The sequence below is a fragment of the Eretmochelys imbricata genome, chromosome 20, assembly GCF_965152235.1.
Source record: "Eretmochelys imbricata isolate rEreImb1 chromosome 20, rEreImb1.hap1, whole genome shotgun sequence".
NCBI classification, from domain to species: domain Eukaryota; kingdom Metazoa; phylum Chordata; order Testudines; family Cheloniidae; genus Eretmochelys; species Eretmochelys imbricata.
The window spans coordinates 17,988,873-18,007,769 of NC_135591.1; the positions used below are offsets into that span (position 1 = coordinate 17,988,873).

Here is an 18,897-nt window from a genome sequence, read left to right on the forward strand (position 1 = left end):
AGTAGGGCCTAACTCGCTCCGTGGCTCTGGGTGGCTCTCCAAGATGGCTGCCTCATGAGCCAAAGCCCCAAGTGACTCCAATCTAGGGCTGCCAACCGGACAGTCCAGGTTTCAGCTTGTGTCCGGGTGCCATTTGACAAGCCCTGAGGTCCTGCATTTTGAAGGGGGGGAGAGGTGGAGCAGGGCGGGGCTTTGTGGAAAGAGGCGGGGCCTTGGGGGTCCGGCTACCAGCCATTAGAAAGGTGGCACCCTACTCCAGTCAAGGCCAAAAGGGGGCGAGGGGGGTGTGGGTGTGTTTGGGCACTCAATGGTCCACAGGCACCTTAAAGCCTCTTAAAAGGGGCAGGGCAGGGTGGAGAAAGACGCAGTGATAAGCTCTGTGGGATATCTCGGGCCATTTGATCTGCGGTGCAGGTTATGTCACCTCAGACTGGCCTGTCTGGGAGGAAGCACAAAACTCTCCACTTCCTCCTTGGCCAAGACTATTTGGCATGCTCTCGGGCGTACCGGGGGAGCCTTTCCCTTTTCCCTGCTCAGCAGAGTTCATGGGAGACAGCTCTGGGGAGGGTGTCACTGTCACAAAAGTCACTGAGAGGCAGCAGGGAGGTGGATTTACTAGCACTGACCATGAAGCCTAGTGCATGGATGGGGGGCTTCAGAGACGGGCGACGGGAATGATCAGGAGCCTGGAAGAACTCTCCTATGAAGAGAGATTGAAGCGAACAGGAGACAAATATACGGATACAGAATAAGGAATTCATAGATTATAAAACCAGAAGGGACAAATTTGATCAAGTCTGACAACTAGAGAAAACAGAGGGGGAGCTTTTAGTTGCCCTGTTGGGCTACCGGCACAAGTGGCCCCTTTGAATGAAATTGAACAGTGGCAAAGGAAGTGCTTTTTCCACAACACGGGTGATTAGCCGGTGGAACTCATTGCCACAGGACACTGCCATGGCCAAGAATTCGCCAAGATTCAAAGGGGAATTGGCTGTTTACCTGGACAACAAGGAGATCCAGAGTTAGACCAGCAAATGTTAAATGTTTTAGAAGAGAGAAAAACGCATGAGGGCACAAAACAACCCCTCACTATTGGGGGTTAAGAGAAGATTTTCCTGAGGGGAGATTATCCCACCTGAGTCTCTGCAGCATGTGGTGCTGGCCACTGTCTAAGGCAGAATAGGGGACTAGATGGATTCTGAGTCTGACTATTATTGTTATTTATTAGGTTTATTATGGCAGTGCTAGAAACCCCATTTCTGCACCAGGACCCCATTGTGCTAGGCACTGTACATTATTTATTAGGTGTATTATGGTAGTGCTAGAAACCCCAGTCATAGAGCAGGTGCTAATTGAGCTAGGTGCTGTACAAACATAGACAAAAGAGACAGTCCCTGCCCCAAAGAACTTTTTCAGTCTGGCAGTTCCTATGTTATTTCCCCAAAGCCCAGTAAACTACTAGTTCTCTTCCCTAGGTGCTTATCTGTCCCCCACCCCTGACATGTCCGAGCACCTCACAATCTTTACTGCATTTACTCTCACAACACCCCTGGATGGCAGAGCAGGGCTGTTGTGCCCATTGTACAGATGGGAATTGAGGCACAGAGATTTGCCCAAGGTCACACAGAGAAGCTGTATAGTATAAAGGGGAAAACTGAGGCACAGGAGGTGGGGGCGAGGAAGCGATGTGCTTAAAGTCGTGCAGTGAGTCAGTGGCAAAAATGGGAATAGAATCCAGGCACCCTGCTCCCAGGCACCCTGCTCTAACCACTAGATGCCACTCCCCTCCCAGAACTGGATTTAGAACCCAGGAGTCCTGACTCCTAGCCCACCCTGTTCTAAACACTACACTCCCCTCTCAAAGCTGGGGAGAGAACCCAGAAGCAGCTATTACTCCAAAACTAACAAATGCCAGACCGTGGCACATCGGTAAGGAGACCATCCATCCATAGTTGGAAATGCCAGGCAAATAGGAGACAGCTTGCTGAGTAGGCAGCCCAGGAGACACTGAACCAGGGGATCTCCACAGCTTTCAGCATGAGTCTCTCCAGCTTCCGCTCCACAAGCAGCTTCATTGCAGCTCTAACCAACCCACTGTCTCTGTGGCTCAGGCACAGAACGGGGGACACATAACACACGCTGATTGCACGTGCACCCCAACCCCTTCCTGGATGGAATCAGAACTGGGTCAACTCTGTGTGTGTGTGTGTGTGTGTCATAGGCCCTATACTGCCAACAGGAAATGGCATTTCCGCCATTGCACTGGTGTCAGAGGATGACCTATAGCAATAATAGTATCATCTAGCGCTTTTCATCTCAAAGCTCTTTGCAAAGGAAGCCAGGTTTGTTATCCCCATTTTACAGAGGGGAAAACTGAGTCATGGGGAGGCAACATGATTTGCCCACAGTCACCGGCAAAGCTAGCACTAGAACAGAGGTCTCCCAGTTCAATGGTCTAACCACTAGACCACACTGCCTCATACTATCAGACCTTTATGGCCCCAAATATCACAATATGGGAGCACCTGACTCTCTTTAATCTGTATGAATCCTCACACCATCCAGAGCGGTAAGGCAGTGCTGTGATCCCCATCTGATAGCTAGGGGAGCAGATGCACAGAGAGATCTGCCCAAGGTCACACTGGAAGCCTGTAGCAAAGCAGGGCCTTGCACCCAGCTGGGCAGCAAGTGCTCTAACCATTGCACCACCCCGTCCCCGAGTCTCAGCTCTGAAGTTTGAGCCTCCACCCCTGTCGCTGTGAAGCCTTCGTCCCCCATGACGTACAGCAGCATCGTAGCACGCAGCCAGTACGTGACACCCGCACCCAACCATTCAGCTCTGTGAAAGCCAGAGAAAGCTGCCGGCCCCAGCTCCTCTTCCACGCCCCAGCAGAACAGAAACTGAGCGAGCAGCCCAACCTCGACAGGATGCGAAATCTAAAAGAAAAACCACACACGGGCTGCAGCACCAGAGCCTCAGAGACACAGCAGGCGCGTCTCACGTGCAGTGAGAACGCGGCCTTCGCAGATCCGCAGATTTTGGGACCAGATGAGACCATTCAAGCATCCAATCGAAGCTCCCGTAGAGCTCAGGCAGGAGAATTTCACCCCGTCACCGTGTCTTGAGCCCAACCACTTCCGTATTTGAAGACCTCAAGAGATGGAGAATCCACCACTTCCCTGGGGAGTTTCTGTCAATGATTCCCACCCCCTCACTGTTTAAAATTGGTGCCTAGTTTCTAATTTGAATGAGTCTGGCTTTTCCCTTCCAGCTGCTGGTTCTTGCTGATCCTTTCTTCAATTGATTAAAGAGCCCTTTAATAGACGGTATTTTTCTTCTGGATCTGTGGGTATGTTGTCTACACTGTACATTCTGTCATGTTTAAACTGCAGTCATAGACCCATGGCACGGCCGAGGCTGGTCCAGGTCAGTTGACTCGGGATTGCAGGGCTGGCAAATTACAGTGTAGTTATTTGAGCTCGGGTTGGGGGCGGGTCTCAGAACCCCGGGTCCAGCCTGAGTGTCTACACTGCTATTTCTAGCCCCGCCGCCCAAGCCCCACAAGCCCGAGTCAGCTGGGCCAGGCTCTGAGACTTGCTGCCCGGGGTTTTATAATCACAGTGTAGACGTACCCCAAGCCTGGGGTCTGATTCAGGTTTGAGCCCAAGCCCCCCTTTCGTCTATGCGCAAATCAGTCTGTCCCGGGTCAGCAAGCACTCCACATCTAGACCCCTTTTAGGGGACTGGGTCAGAGCCCAAGTCCTGCGGTGACTTGTGTCCAAGCCCTGTCATTTTACTGTGTGGATGCAGCTCAAGCCACAGATCCGAGTCGGAAAGCCTGTGTCGTGCAGTGCGAGCTGAGTCTAGCAACTGGCTTACGATGCAGTGTGGACAGTCAAGCTCGGGCTGGGAAACACTGAGTCCACAAGCCTGGATCCCATAGACCTGGGCTTCCTGTGCAGTGTAGACATACCCAGTGGGATCAGGAGGGCTAGCAAGTCAACTTTTCTTGGGGAAAGGTTGACACTCCCTAAAGCAGTGGTTCCCAAACTTGTTCAGCCACTTGTGCAGGGAAAGCCCCTGACGGGCAGGGCCGGTTTGTTTACGTTTCTCAAACGCGGCCACCATGGCTGCATGTGGCCACCAGGGGCTTTATGTGAGGCGGCCTCCTGGGCGGTGATGGGGGGGCAAAGCATTGCAACCCCCCCCCCACCTTTGTTGCTCCTGGATGCGCCGCCCCGCCCCGACTCTGGAGACAGGTGGGAACAACGCTGCAGGAGCAAGGTGAGTTCTTAACCCACGTTGGAGGGAGGGGGTTTGGGCGACGGGTTCCAGTGGTGGGACTCCAAGATCCTGGCAATGCAGCCCCGGGCTCTGACCGCGGGGCAGCGGGTTCTGAGCCCCCTGGCTCTGGCCACGCGGCCCTGGCTTCCAGTTGCCGGGCTTCAGCCTCCGGCCCCTGGTTCCAGCTGGGTGGCGGCAGGCGCTGGCCCCTGGCTCTAGTCCCAGACTCCAGCCGCACAGCAGCAAGCTCCAATCCCTGGCTCCGGCCACGCGGTTCCTGTCCCCAGCTCCAGGTTCTGGCTGCGGGCACTGGGCCCTGGCCCTAGTCACATGGCAGCAGACACTGGGTCCTGACTCTGGCCACACAACAGTGGGGCTCATCACTCCTCCCCCCCCAGACCCTGCTACCTTCCTGGCCTCGCATCCATCCCCCGCATTGCCCTGGGCCCCCGCTGCCTCCCCTTTCAGCTCCCTCATCCCCCCAGTCCAGGGCTTAATGGGTCCTGGGGCTTGCTGAGAAAAGTGATATTAGCAAACATGCAAGTATCCCTTTTCACAGCAGACTTACTAGCTACCTGTGAAAAGTGATACTTGTATGTTTGTTAACATCACTTATCGCTTTTCATAGCCTCCCAGGTAGCTATTAACTGTGCTGTGACATTAACAAATACACAAATAGAAAAGGAGGACTTGTGGCACCTTAGAGATGAATAAATTTATTAGAGCATAAGCTTTCGCGAGCTACAGCTCACTTCATCGGATGCATTCAGTGGAAAATACAGTGGGGAGATTTATATACACAGAGAATATGAAACAATGGGTGTTACCATACACACTGTAACGAGAGTGATCAGGTAAGGTGAGCTATTACCAGCAGGAGAGTGGTATAGGGTGGTGTTTATGTGACCATTGCTTATTAGCACTGTAGTGTCCAGGAAGTGGATCTCTTGTGTGGACTGGTCCAGGCTGAGGTTGATGGTGGGATGGAAATTGTTGAAATCATGGTGGAATTCCTCAAGGGCTTCTTTTCCATGGGTCCAGATGATGAAGATGTCATCAATATAGCGCAAGTAGAGTAGGGGCGTTAGGGGACGAGCGCTGAGGAAGCGTTGTTCTAAGTCGGCCATACAAATGTTGGCATACTGTGGGGCCATGCGGATACCCATAGCAGTGCCACTGATTTGAAGGTATACATTGTCCCCAAATGTGAAATAGTCATGGGTGAGGACAAAGTCACAAAGTTCAGCCACCAGGTTTGCCGTGACATTATCGGGGATTCTACTGGAAACCTACTGACTGCTATGACTGCCTACATGCCTCCAGCTTTCATCCAGACCACACCACATGATCCATTGTCTACAGCCAAGCTCTACGATACAACTGCATTTGCTCCAACCCCTCAGACAGAGACAAACACCTACAAGATCTCTATCAAGCGTTCTTACAACTACAATACTCACCTGCTGAAGTGAAGAAACAGATTGACAGAGCCAAAGAGTTCCCAGAAGTCACCTACTACAGGACAGGCCCAACAAAGAAAATAACAGAACGCCACTAGCCATCACGTTCAGCCCCCAACTAAAACCTCTCCAACGCATCATCAAGGATCTACAACCTATCCTGAAGGACGACCCATCACTCTCACAGATCTTGGGAGACAGGCCAGTCCTTGCTTACAGACAGCCCCCCAACCTGAAGCAAATACTCACCAGCAACCACACACCACACAACAAAAACACTAACACAGGAACCTATCCTTGCAACAAAGCCCGTTGCCAACTGTGCCCACATATCTATTCAAGGGACACCATCATAGGACCTAATCACATTAGCCACACTATCAGAGGCTCGTTCACCTGCACATCTACCAATGTGATATATGCCATCAACTGCCAGCAATGCCCCTCTGCCATGTACGTTGGCCAAACTGGACAGTCTCTACGTAAAAGAATAAATGGACACAAATCAGACATCAAGAATTATAACATTCAAAAACCAGTCGGAAAACACTTCAATCTCTCTGGTCACACGATTACAGACATAAAAGTGGCAATTCTTCAACAAAAAAATTTCAAAAACAGACTCCAAGGGGAGACTGCTGAATTGGAATTAATTTGCAAACTGGATACAATTGACTTAGGCTTGAATAAAGCCTGGGAGTGGATGGGTCATTACACAAAGTAAAACTATTTCCCCATGTTTATTTCCCCTCCCCCCCCCCGCCCCGACCCTTCCTCAGACGTTCTTGTCAACTGCTGGAAATGGCCCACCTTGATTATCACTACAAAAGATTCCCCCCCCCGCCCCCGCGCTCTCCTGCTGGTAATAGCTCACCTTACCTGATCACTCTCATTACAGTGTGTATGGTAACACCCATTGTTTCATGTTCTCTGTGTATATAAATCTCTCCACTGTATTTTCCACTGAATGCATCCGATGAAGTGAGCTGTAGCTCACGAAAGCTTATGCTCAAATAAATTTGTTCGTCTCTAAGGTGCCACAAGTCCTCCTGTTCTTTTTGAGGATGCAGACTAACGGCTGCTCCTCTGAAACCTGAACTATGCTAATGCCACTTTTCACAGCAAGCCCCAGGATTCATTAAGCCCCGGATGAGGGGGCGGAGGGGGAAAGGCATTATTTTTGTTATTCAGTCTGCCAAAAATCCCTAGAAATATAAATTACAGTGATCTGGGTGTGAATCTGTGCATAGTGAACTGTTTTTCCTACAGTTAATTAAGTATTTTAGGGGGAAAGTGTCAGTGCACCCACCAATGAGAGTTGTTGTGAGACCCCTTGCCCTAAAGGGAGAAGATTTATTGTCCAACAGATACATAATCAAAGCACTTTACAACAGTGAGCCATTAACCCCATTTTACAGTTGGGGAAACTGAGGCACAGAGCAATTTGTCGCGTCTTCAAGGTCTCACAGAGTCAGGAATAGAACCCACTTCTTGTGAGGGTTAGTCCACTGCTCTAGCCACTAGACCATACTGCTTTAGGAGGCAAGTGGCTCTCCTTGAAGGCTCAGCCTGAAAGTCCCAGCCTTGCAATGGCCTTGGCTGCAACGATAAATTCATTATGGCCAGCCCCAAGCATTCAAAAATCGGGAGCCAGATTGGCTTACACATCACGAGATTTAAAAACAATAATAATGCTCCATTAGGGGTTCTTTTTCAGATCTTTCGTTTACCATTTTAATATGAAATTTTTCAGTAGAGGAAAAAAATGCAATAAAATGTTGGACAATTATTTTGAAAAAAAACGTTAATGACAATTTTGGTAAAAATGTCACTAAAATTTTCACCCCCAAATTCATCAATATTTTCACTTTCCCCCTTTTTCCCCCCCAAATATTGTCCCCCTAACTCACTAGTATTTCTTGAAGATTTTCATTAATATTTTCCCCAAAATCTGTGTGTATTTTTCCCCAAAACCACTAAAGTTTCCAAGAAAATTTTCACTAATATTTTCATGACAATTTTCACCATTAACGCACAATTGGTCGCTAACATTTCCACCAACGTTTCACATTTTCACACACAAAAGTCACCCACAAAAATTCACAAATATTTTTGTGCAAATGGGTCTGTTTCGATCCATGTTGACATGTTGATATTTTTCACCAAATCGGTTCACAGCTTGTCAACCACTCATTACAGCACTTGCTAAATGCTAGCAGTGACTCATTGAGGCTGGGGTTAGGGGGCAGGGGAGCTGGGTTTGGGAGGACTCTGACTCTTTCTGAAACTATTTGAGAAACCTCAGGTGTAAAAAGAAACTGAAAAAACCAAAAAGAGGTTCCACTTCTCTGGTGTGGGTGGAGGGGGGAGAGGCAAGATTGGGGCAATGGGTCTCACTATGGCACGCTAAACACACAGATCTCTCACAGATCTTGGGAGACAGCCCAGTCCTTGCTTACAGACAGCCCCCCAACCTGAAGCAAATACTCACCAGCAACCACACACCACACAACAAAAACACTAACCCCAGGAACCTATCCTTGCAACAAAGCCCGTTGCCAACTGTGCCCACAGATCTATTCAGGGGACACCATCATAGGGCCTAATCACATCAGCCACACTATCAGAGGCTCATTCACCTGCACATCTACCAATGTGATATATGTCATCAACTGCCAGCAATGCCCCCGTGCCATGTACATTGGCCAAACTGGACAGTCTCTACGTAAAAGAATAAATGGACACAAATCAGAAGTCAAGAATTATAACATTCAAAATCCAGTTGGAGAACACTTCAATCTCTTTGGTCACTCGCTTACAGACCTAAAAGTGGCAATTCTTCAACAAAAAAACTTCAAAAACAGACTCCAAGGAGAGACTGCAGAATTGGAATTAATTTGCAAACTGGATACAATTAACTTAGGCTTGAATAAAGACTGGGAGTGGATGGGTCATTACACAAAGTAAAACTATTTCCCCTTGTTTATTTCCCCGCCTACTGTTCTTGTCAACTACTGGAAATGGCCCACCTTGATTATCACTACAAAAGGTCCCCGCCCCCCACCCCCGCTCTCCTGCTGGAAATAGCTCTCCTTTCCTGATCACTCTGGTTACAGTGTGTATGGTGATACCCATTGTTTCATATTCTCTGTGTATATAAAATCTCCCCACTATATTTTCCACTGTATGCATCCGATGAAGTGAGCTGTAGCTCACGAAAGCTCATGCTCAAATAAATTTGTTCGTCTCTAAGGTGCCACAAGTCCTCCTGTTCTTTTTGCGAATACAGACTAACACGGCTGCTACTCTGAAACCTAAACATACAACGTGGCCATTTATTTTGATACGGGCAATGGTTATACTGTACACTGTCTAAACAGCAGTGGGGTGTAGGTTAGAGCAAGGCACGGAGCAGATGGGAGTCAGGACTCCTGGGTTCTATCCACAGCTCTGGGATGGGGGTGGGGGCTAGTGGTCAGAGCAGGGGGGCACCCAGGAGCCAGGGCTCTTGAGTTCTTTCTCCAGCTCTAGGAGAGGAGGAGGGGAAGGCAGTGAGGTCTAGTGGTTAGAGCAGGGAGGCTGGGAGTCAGGACACCTGTGTTCTGTTGCCAGCCCTGGGAGGGTAGTGGTGTCTGGTGGTTGGGAGGGGGGGCGGCATTGGGTTGGGAGCCAGGTCTTGTGGGTTCATCACCAGCTCTGAGAATAAGTGTGGTTTAGTGGTTAGAGAGGGACACTAGGCGCAAGGATTCTTGGCTTTACTGCTGATGCGCTGTGCGGCCCTTTGTCAAGACACTTCCCCTCTTTGAGCCTCAATTTCCCCACTAGGGTGACCAGACTGCTAATGTGAAAAATCGGGACGGGGTGGGAGTAATAGGAACCTATATAAGAAAAAGACCGAAAAATAGGGACTGTCCCTATAGAATCAGGACATCCGATCACCCAATTCTCCACAGACCATCTCAGAGTCGAGAACAAGACTGGGGGATCCATTCCCTGCTCTGCCACCGACTCCCTGGGGAACCGTGGGCAAGTCATTTAGCCACCCTGTGCCTCAGTTTCCCCATCTTAACACAGGGATATTAGCATTTCCCTGCTATGCAATGGGGTTCCATGGAAAAATGCATTAAAGACCATGAGTTGCCCAGATGCCACCATGACGGGCACCAAATAGATACCAATCAATAATCTGACCTTCCCAAAATCCCGTACGTCGAAGAGATCGAAGACTTCAAAGAGCTCGTTCTTGCGCAGGCCGAATTTATCGCAGCAGGTGGAGAGGAAGGTGCGGATGTTCTTGAGACACAGGAACTGAAAAGGAAACAGGAGCTGATGCTTAATCTGCGAGCTCATTGGGGCAGGGACTTCCCTTTTATGGCCACGTGTCTGTGGCAGCCCCAGAGGTCCCTGATCCCTGACTGGGGGCCCAGGGGCTGCTGCATTACAGATACATGATAATAAATTGGGGACGGCAGGCCTTTTCCTCACCAGTGCCTCCTCTGTGCTAGAACTGGTGGCCACCAGTAAAGCAGCATCGCGTCCCACTGCTCAGTCCCCAGGACATGAGCCTGCTACTGGCCGGCTCATCCGCTTGAGCCCTCAGCTCAGTCCCTGTCTTGGAAGCCACTGTGCGGGGTTCGTCAGGGGGAGAGCAGATCTCGAGAGAGGGGGATCTGGGAATGGTGACAGGGCAGTCCCAGGGGACAGGGAATTGGAGGGTCAGACAGAAGGTGGGCTCCGGGGGGTGTGGGGGGAGATTCCTCAGAGAAGGTGCGGGACACCACAAGCCGTTCCAGCCACCCAAACAGCAAAGGCTGGTGCTGGGAGGTGACATCAGGCACAGCCAGGTCATGGCACAAAATTTGCAAATGAAGAAGCTTAAGACAGAGTGACACAGATAGGGTGAGATGAGCAGTTTCTGTGCATAAACCTGTTTTTTTAATACGTCCAGCTCCGTGTTGGATTAGATTTGCTCTTAGTGTAATAAATATGATGCTTTGTTTTCACTAACTCCAAGCCTATGGCCTGGTCTACGCTAAACACTTCAGTCGACCCAGCTACGTAGCGCAGGGGTGTGAAAAATCTACCCCCCTTGAATGGTGAAGTTAACCAACCTAACCCTAATGTAGACAACACTAGGTTGATGGAAGAATTCATCTGACCTCCTGTATAAAACAGGCCATAAAACTTCCCCAGGGTAATTACTAGAACAGAGAAACACACTCATTCCCAGAGACTTGGGCCCAGACCATCAGAGGTGTTTGAGCTCCTAACTTCCACTGAAATCAATAGGAGTTAGGTGCCTAAATACCTCCCAGAAGCTGTGCCTCTGGGACTGCCTGGGGGCAGCGAAAAGGCTAGGGGGGCTATCAACCCCTTCCCAGTCCTGCATTCTGAGGCCCTGCCTGGCCACTGGGGTCATTTAGAGCAGCCTCAAGGCTATTCTAATTCTTCCTCTGCTTCACTAGGAAGCTGAAAATAGCTGTCGTGCAGTGTATTCTGGCTGTGAGGCTGGGAACAAAGTACCTGTAGGGCTCTTACAAGTTCCACACTGGTCCCCTCTCTGGGGAGATTCTCAGGGAGGCTGTTTCCACCCGCTTTAAGGCCCCTCTATGTTGCACCAGTTTAGCTACACCGGTGGCTTAAAATCCCACCATAGATAAGGCCCAAGTCTGAGTCCTGTTTTAGTCACCATCACTGAAATAGACTGAGATGTATCTCCAAAGCATTGTGAGGTCTCAGTGGTCAGGTGCAATCCGTGAGACATTCAAAACTGGCCTGAGATTTGTGTCTGCTCGTTGCTCCCAGAAGAGATGGCTTAGGTTCCTGGCCTGTGCATGCTCTGAATGCAAAACCCACGTGGAGCTGCTGAAACAGCTAAGCTTCGGACCTTCATTGTAGCCGGTCAAAGCTACCAACTCTCCCAGGGGAGCTGCTCTTGGAAGGCCTGAAGGCTGCAGAATGGGGCACCATCACTTGCAGAATGGACAGTGGCAAAGGGACATATCCTTTTCCATTTGCCGACCTCAAATCCCTCAGGAGACCCTCTTCCTTGACCTCAGCCTTGGACACTGCAATCTCCTTGATCGTCTGCCCCACTATCCTGGTGTCCTCAACCCCTAAATAACATGTGTTGCACGCCCCACCCCTGGGCATCTTGTCTCGTCTCCCTCTCCAGGCCACGCCCTCTCCCATGGTGGTTAGGCCGTTTCACACTTTAACCACAATTGTCCCCTTCCTGCCAACTTTCTCTCTCACGCCGGCCCCATCAGCAAGCTGGCTCCGTCTTACCTCGAGTGGCAGTCTGGGCTAGCGGATAGGGCACCAAGCTAGGACTTAGTAAACATGCGTTCCATTCCCAGCTCTTCCACTAGCTTACTAAGTGATCTGGGCATATCTCTTCTCCTTGCCGTGCCTCAGTTTCCCCTCCCACCTTTAGACTATAAACCCTTTGCTTAGAATGGCAAAAGGGCTATTTTATGAATCTGTACTGCCAAGATAATTTCTGGAGGCTTTTGTGTCTTTGGGATAAAGGCCATTCAAGGAGCTGCCTCATGTGTGTACTACACCCCCACAATGAAGCCCTGATCTTGGTCAGCATCTCTAGATGTTACTGTAATACCCATAATAGCTTCATGAACCTGCTTTCCCATCTTATAATCTTGGGAGTCATCCTTAACCTTCCGGGTCTCCTGGCATTCCTGCCCCCTTCAAAAGTTTGCCAGAAGAAGCCCACTTTCCTGTGGTGTACAGGAACAGGGTGGTATCCCTTTAAATACCGAGGGAGCCCTCTGATGGTGCACACTATGTTCCGTAAAAAGAAAAGGAGTACTTGTGGCACCTTAGAGACTAACTAATTTATTTGAGCATGAGCTTTCGTGAGCTACAGCTCACTTCATCGGATGCATACCGTGGAAACTGCAGAAGACATTATATACACACAGAGACCATGAAACAATACCTCCTCCCACCCCACATTGTGAAGAGAGTGGTCACTTTGGATGGGCTATTACCAGCAGGAGAGTGAGTTTGTGGGGGGGGGGGGGGCGGAGGGTGAGAAAACCTGGATTTGTGCTGGAAATGGCCCAACTTGATGATCACTTCAGATAAGCTATTACCAGCAGGAGAGCGGGGTGGGAGGAGGTATTGTTTCATGCTCTCTGTGTATATAATGTCTTCTGCAGTTTCCACGGTATGCATCCGATGAAGTGAGCTGTAGCTCACGAAAGCTCATGCTCAAATAAATTGGTTCGTTTCTAAGGTGCCACAAGTCCTCCTTTTCTTTTTGCGAATACAGACTAACACGGCTGTTACTCTGAAACCTGTCACTATGTTCCGGGTTTTAGAAGCCACCAGAAACCAACCAGAGCAAACGGTGTGGCCGGAGCTGGGCCTTGTGTGTTTGTATATATGCGGTGAACACAATAGGTTATTTGGTTATGCCCACACGGCTGTTTTGCGTAAAGAGCAGAAGGCTCAACACATGGCCTGGGAGCTTATCCTCTGAGATTCAGCGGAGATCTGAGCTGAGCTCTGCTGAAAACCTGGTCACCTCTTCCGGTGCCTAAGTTGGAGCCCAGATCTTTGGAGATCTGGCTCCAGTTTGACTAGGAGCTCAACACAGGTCACGAGTGGATGGCTGGGTGTTATGCAGGACAGCAGACTAGATGATGGAATGGTCCCTCCCCATCTGAAAATCTCTGGTGATGCATTTCATTCCCTAGCCCTCTGCCAGTAAATTGGAGACCTAGATATAAAGATTCCAGATCACCACAGCCAACCATTCCTCCAAACACCTGCTTCTGCGGAGAGTCACACGTTGGCTGCTGCAGAATGGGACCTATGACACATACTTGGACAGATCTTACATTTCAGCCATGATGCTACAGGCTTTTTAAAGCCTCAACAGGGCTGCCATGAGACCAGGCTGGGAATTTTGATAGGGTCTCCATCCCTCCTCCCCAGGCAGGAAGCTGTCAGGAGAGAAGATCTACTGGTGGACTGTCTTTGCAGCTCTCCAGCTGCAGTGGTTCATCACATCAGCCCCGCTACTATGGCTGCTCCTTGAATGGCCTTTATCCCAAAGACACAAAAGCCTCCAGAAATTATCTTGGCAGTACAGATTCATAAAATAGCCCTTTTGCCATTCTAAGCAAATGGTCCAGGATTAAGTTTGCGTAACAAATCGTGTGTGTGTGTATGGCATTGTTAAAGGGGAAAAAACAAGCATTATGTTTCAAAGCACACAAGGAAAGCTGGACAGCCCAGGGGCATCAAGGTTTGGAACCCTGTGTGGCGAGGTAGAGCTATTTCTCCTGATTCAGCCTGGCAGCCAGGACAGGTGGGTACTTTTATTGCCAGCTCAGGAGTATCGAAGGGTTTGAATGTCCTGCTGTCAAGTACCAAGACCCTTCGCAGAGATGCAGGGCGACTTCTGCTGACACACCCCAATGCCAGGACCATGCTGAGCAATATCTCTGCCAATTCACCCCAATGCCAAGAGCTTCACGTGGAGCGGCAGAGCTACTTTTGCTGACTCACCCCGATGCCACGTCCCTGCACAGAGTGGTGGAGCCTTTGCACCACTCTCACAGCTCAGAAACGCAGCACTATTTCTGCCGACTCACGCTTGCTTCCAGAGCAGAGGCTTCCTACTAATTCCAGCCTGGGAATATGAAAAGGCATGTGCGTCCCAGAGAGAATTAAGGTTAGGAACTGAGGAGGTTTTATAAAAAGCAACAGTCAAGCTCGAGAGGAAGCGCCAGTTGAAGTCTGTGTTTTGGTGTTGTTCAAATGAGGAAAGGGACAAGCACCGAGAAGCCCTGGTTGCGGGTTGGTGCTGAAGAGGCTACAGGGAGGAAACACTTTAATGCACCCCCACTCGTCTCTCATCCCAAGGACCAACCGGCTCTGGTCATGCTTAGTCTCCAAAATCGTAGCCTAATCCCCCCGTGTCAGCGTGTAACTACAGATCCCAGTCGGTCCCTGATCCACAGAGGATATGAGTCGATTACAGCGTGAGCTAGCACAAGCCACAGCATCAGTTTACGCTCTGGAGGTTCCCAGGTCTATCCCCAGTGTGGCAGTCAAAATGGTGGCCATCACATTAACATCGCTTGAGACTAGAGCCAGACGGGAACTTTTCAGGAGAAGGTTTTTTTCACTGACAAAATACATCTTACGAAACGTTTCAGGGGAAAGGGTTGGTTCTGACAATGATCTCTGCTAAGAAAAACAGGTGAAACAGGTTTTCGACTTAAAAAAAAACAAAAAAACCCGTTGAAAAAAGTTCTGAAGTTGTCAAACGGTTCTGCGTCGACGGGAGAAATTTCTCAAGGAAAATTCTGGTTCCCTCTTTGAAAATGTAAGCAAATTAGAGTTGAAAAAAATTGCTTTTCAATCAAATAAGGGATGAAATCAAAATGAAACATTTCAAAATTCTTGAAACCGAAATATTTCTATTGACCTGAACTGGGGTGGGGGTGGGGGAGAACCTGGATTATCGGTCTGTGAAGTTTTACAAGATTTCAACCTCGTTTGGGGGAGGAAACTTTTGCAGGAAACTATGGCCTAGCCCTCTGGGGCCTGACCGAGGCTGAGGGCCGGAGCAAGGGACAGACCCGTGATATCTTTGGGGAGGATGCACCACCAGCTCTGGCTCGTAGAAGTGGCGTGTGTTTGGCCTGGCCTACTGGGGAATTTTGATTTTAAACACCCCAGAAGTTTGCGGGCGCTCACATTTGGGGGGGGGGGTCCTCCAGTTTGAGGGGATGGGGACACTCGGGCCAAGAAGCAAGGCCTAGCTCCACCCCGTCTCTCACAGGAACATCCAGCTGCAGCCTCCCGCACCCCAGCGACGGCGGGACGGGGGGTCCACAGGAGCTGAGCCACTTCTGCTCTTTAAAATCACTTGTTTTCTCTCCTCCACCCCTGGATTCCCTCCCCCACGCCTTCCTCTTCCTCTCTCCTGCACCTCCCCTGGTATGCCCTCCCCTCCCCCTACTTCCTTTTCCTCACCCCTTCTCCTCCCCCTCCCCCTTCCCCTGCCTGCCTCCTCTCCTCTAAACTTCCTCCTTCCCCCCTTTTTCTCCCCCCATTTACAGTAACTGGAAGCTTCACACCCCCTGTCAGCTAGCTCGTTCACAGCCCGGAGGCCCTCGGCCAGCTAAGCCCACAGAGCCCACCGCAAGCTGAGCTCATCAGCCGCAAATATGCCCCCGACTCCCTGGTTTCACTTTCCTCTTCTAGCTAAATTTCAAGGACCCCGAGTTCGAAAGAGAAAGAGAGACTGGGGAAGGGGGCACGTCAGACCCAGAACCCCGGATCGGAATGCGCCCAGCTCTGGGGGAGCACCTGGGGCCCTGGTGCTAGAACAGGCCAAAGAATCCAGACCTGAACTCAGTGTAACCAGGCCCAACTCAGCAGAGCAACGAGATGCCACTGCCAACCCTGGGGCGATGGAAACCAGCTCTGCTGCTTGGGGAATGCCCAAGGTAGGGGTGGTTAAGTGGCTTTATGCACCCCCTTACATTCCCTGGATGCTGGGGCTGTGCAGAGCCCTGCCTGGCTCTTGGCATCAGTGAGAGCAACCTCTGGGCTGCTCTAACTCATGCTCTTCGCCCTATGAACCCAAGGGGAACAGGGAATAGTCACAGAGCAGTGCACGCCAGCCATACCCCTCATCCACCCCCTATGGGCTCAGGGCCGGGAGGGAGGGGTGGAAAATACACACAGTTCAGTGTACTCCAGCCATGCTCTCAATCCGACCCCTTCGGGCCCTGGAGAGTAGGAATAGCCACAGTGAAGCACACGACCCAGTCCACCCCCGGCACTAGGGGCTGGAGGCTCCCTGCACTGGAAGGGTTCTCAGGGGCCAGAGCAATCGGAAGGATCTTAGCATAAGCAAGAATCCAGCCCAATGGGTCAAAAATCATCTCTGGTTTGACTCCACCAAACTCAACAGAGCACTAATGGACAGAGAAGCCAAGAGAGAGTGTAGCCTGGGAAAGTTCACGGCCGCGGGATAGTTCAAGGGGAGAAGGAGCAAACCTGAATTCGGTAAACACCAGATTATGTGTATCCCAGACAGGAAGGATCATCCAGGGGTAAAGGCATTAACGTACAATTTGGGAGACCCAGAGTCAATTCTTAGCTTCGCTCCAGATTCCCTGGGTGACCATGGGCAGGTCACTCCATCTCTCTGCGCCTCAGTTTCCCCATCTGTATCATATAGATAATAGCAATGACCTGTCTCATGGGATGTTGGGATGACTACATTAAAGACTGGGAGGTGCTCAGATCCGACAGTGATGGGGGCCAGCTAGGTAGCTTACGTAGCTATCACCCAGGACTCCATTGTGCTGGGTGCTGTACTTACACAGAATGAAAACACAGTCCCTTCCCCCAAAGACCTCACAATCTGAAGCTTGAAACTCTGAAACCTAAAGGGCACAACCACTAAAAGGCACATAAAGAGAACCCCCACTTTTGTTGTTATTTAAAAATCTCATGATTTTAAAGCCAATCTCACAATTTTTATTTTTTTGGATGGGGCTGCACTGTATTTTTTTGGCAGACGTGAGGCTGGCAGCGTTGCGTGGGACATGGCAACGTCACAGCCAGGCCGGCAATGCTGCAAGGGGACTGGCAATGCCAGGCTGAGGCTGGGGCTGCCACCTGGGGGCTGACAAAGCGAGGCCGCATGGGGGTCTGGTGAGGCTGCACCGGGACTGGCGATGCCCGGTTGGGTGGTGCAAGATCCACCGAGAGGTCATGCTCCCTTCCACCAGCCACATCTCTTTACGACTAGGGAGGGCTGGGCCGGAAACAGGAAGCTCTGCAGAGCCATCAGAACGGCTTCCTCCTCCCCCGACCCCCCACGGGGGAAATTGGCTACCGCAGAGAGCAACCAATGAGCGCAACAGGGCTGGCGTTTTCCTCTGGTTGCGTCTGCACAGCCTGGGCTGGGGATGTCCCATATCAGACCTACCCACTGGATGCTGTGCTGCCTGGAGCAAACGCTTAGCAGCAAGCGAATCCAGACCGAGTCTAAGCCGGCGGCTCATCGGTGTCCATTACATCATTGGTGTCAGTTACACTGGCTTAGACCTCACCCCTCGCGCTTGATTCTCAGTTACCCCATTCCCCTGCTTTGGGCAGGAATGGTGGGGGGGGGGCCTTTAAACCACCCTTTGTGGTCCTCATATTCTGGGCCCTGCCCGGCTTCTGGTCCAAGTTAGAGCAGCCTCAGGGCTGCTCTAACTCAGTGGCCCCTGGGAAGCAAAGAACAGCTGCAGCGCGGTGCCCTCTAGCCGTGCCACTGCTCCACCCTCTGTGGGAGCAGAGCCTGCCCCTTCCACCAGATCCATCAGGTGGGGAGGCCCCCACGTGGGTGGAGGGGATGCTCAGGGCGGGTGTACGCTCCTGCAGCAGCCTAAAGGGCCCTTAGCATCACCAAGAATCAAGCCCCCGGGGCCTCCAGCTGCCCCACTGGGACGGCCAGTGGGCTATGAGCAGCCCCGATGCAGGATGCTAACGGAGTTGCCAAAGGGCCAACTCCCACCAGGGCCACGATGCTGCCTCCCTCACTATTAGCGATTCAGGGGCTCGGTGCAGAGCCCCGCTCTACTCGCGAGGTCTGACCTTAGCCAGGCTTAGTCTGGGCTGCAGAGACCCATCTCCTCTCTCTGCGGCTGCTCTGGAGACAAGCTCCTCTGTGGCTTGGGGGCCTTTGCTAGCTGGAAACCACCGGCTCTGTCTGTAGCTGCCCTTTCAGAAACCCCAGAGCTCTGAGGTCTCCACGCCCCCGCAGGGCTCTGAGCATGCTCCCCAAAGGGAATCAAAGCACAAGGCGAGTTCCCAGGTGAAGAGCAGGTCTTCACTGCAGAGTTAGCCTTTGCAGCATGGCCCCGCAATTCCCCTTCTGGTTCCATCCACACACAAACCCCGCCCAGCTGGCCCAGCGGGTTAGAGCCGGGTGCCACTTGCACTTTGCAGTGTGGATGCAGGTTAAAACCACTCTAGTTCTCCAACGCCTTCCCACAAGGGCAGAGAAGTTCTCCCACAAGGATCAGAGCTTAATGCCGCACTGAGATCCCCAGGCATGTGCCTGCAGCCGTTCGAGCAGCGGCAGGTAGTGGACCAGTAACTGGGGTC

General features: G+C 51.1%; 1 protein-coding gene across 3 annotated transcripts in view; it reads right to left on the reverse strand.

The window, feature by feature from the left end:
- The window catches only part of VAV1 (vav guanine nucleotide exchange factor 1), a 68,328-nt gene that overhangs the window by 41,010 nt on the left and 8,421 nt on the right, over nt 1-18,897 (reverse strand). For all 3 annotated transcript variants that reach the window (XM_077838717.1, XM_077838716.1, XM_077838715.1), the window contains exon 2: nt 9,937-10,053. In XM_077838717.1, the coding sequence (XP_077694843.1) occupies nt 9,937-10,053 (117 nt within the window). The remainder of the gene's footprint in view (nt 1-9,936; nt 10,054-18,897) is intronic.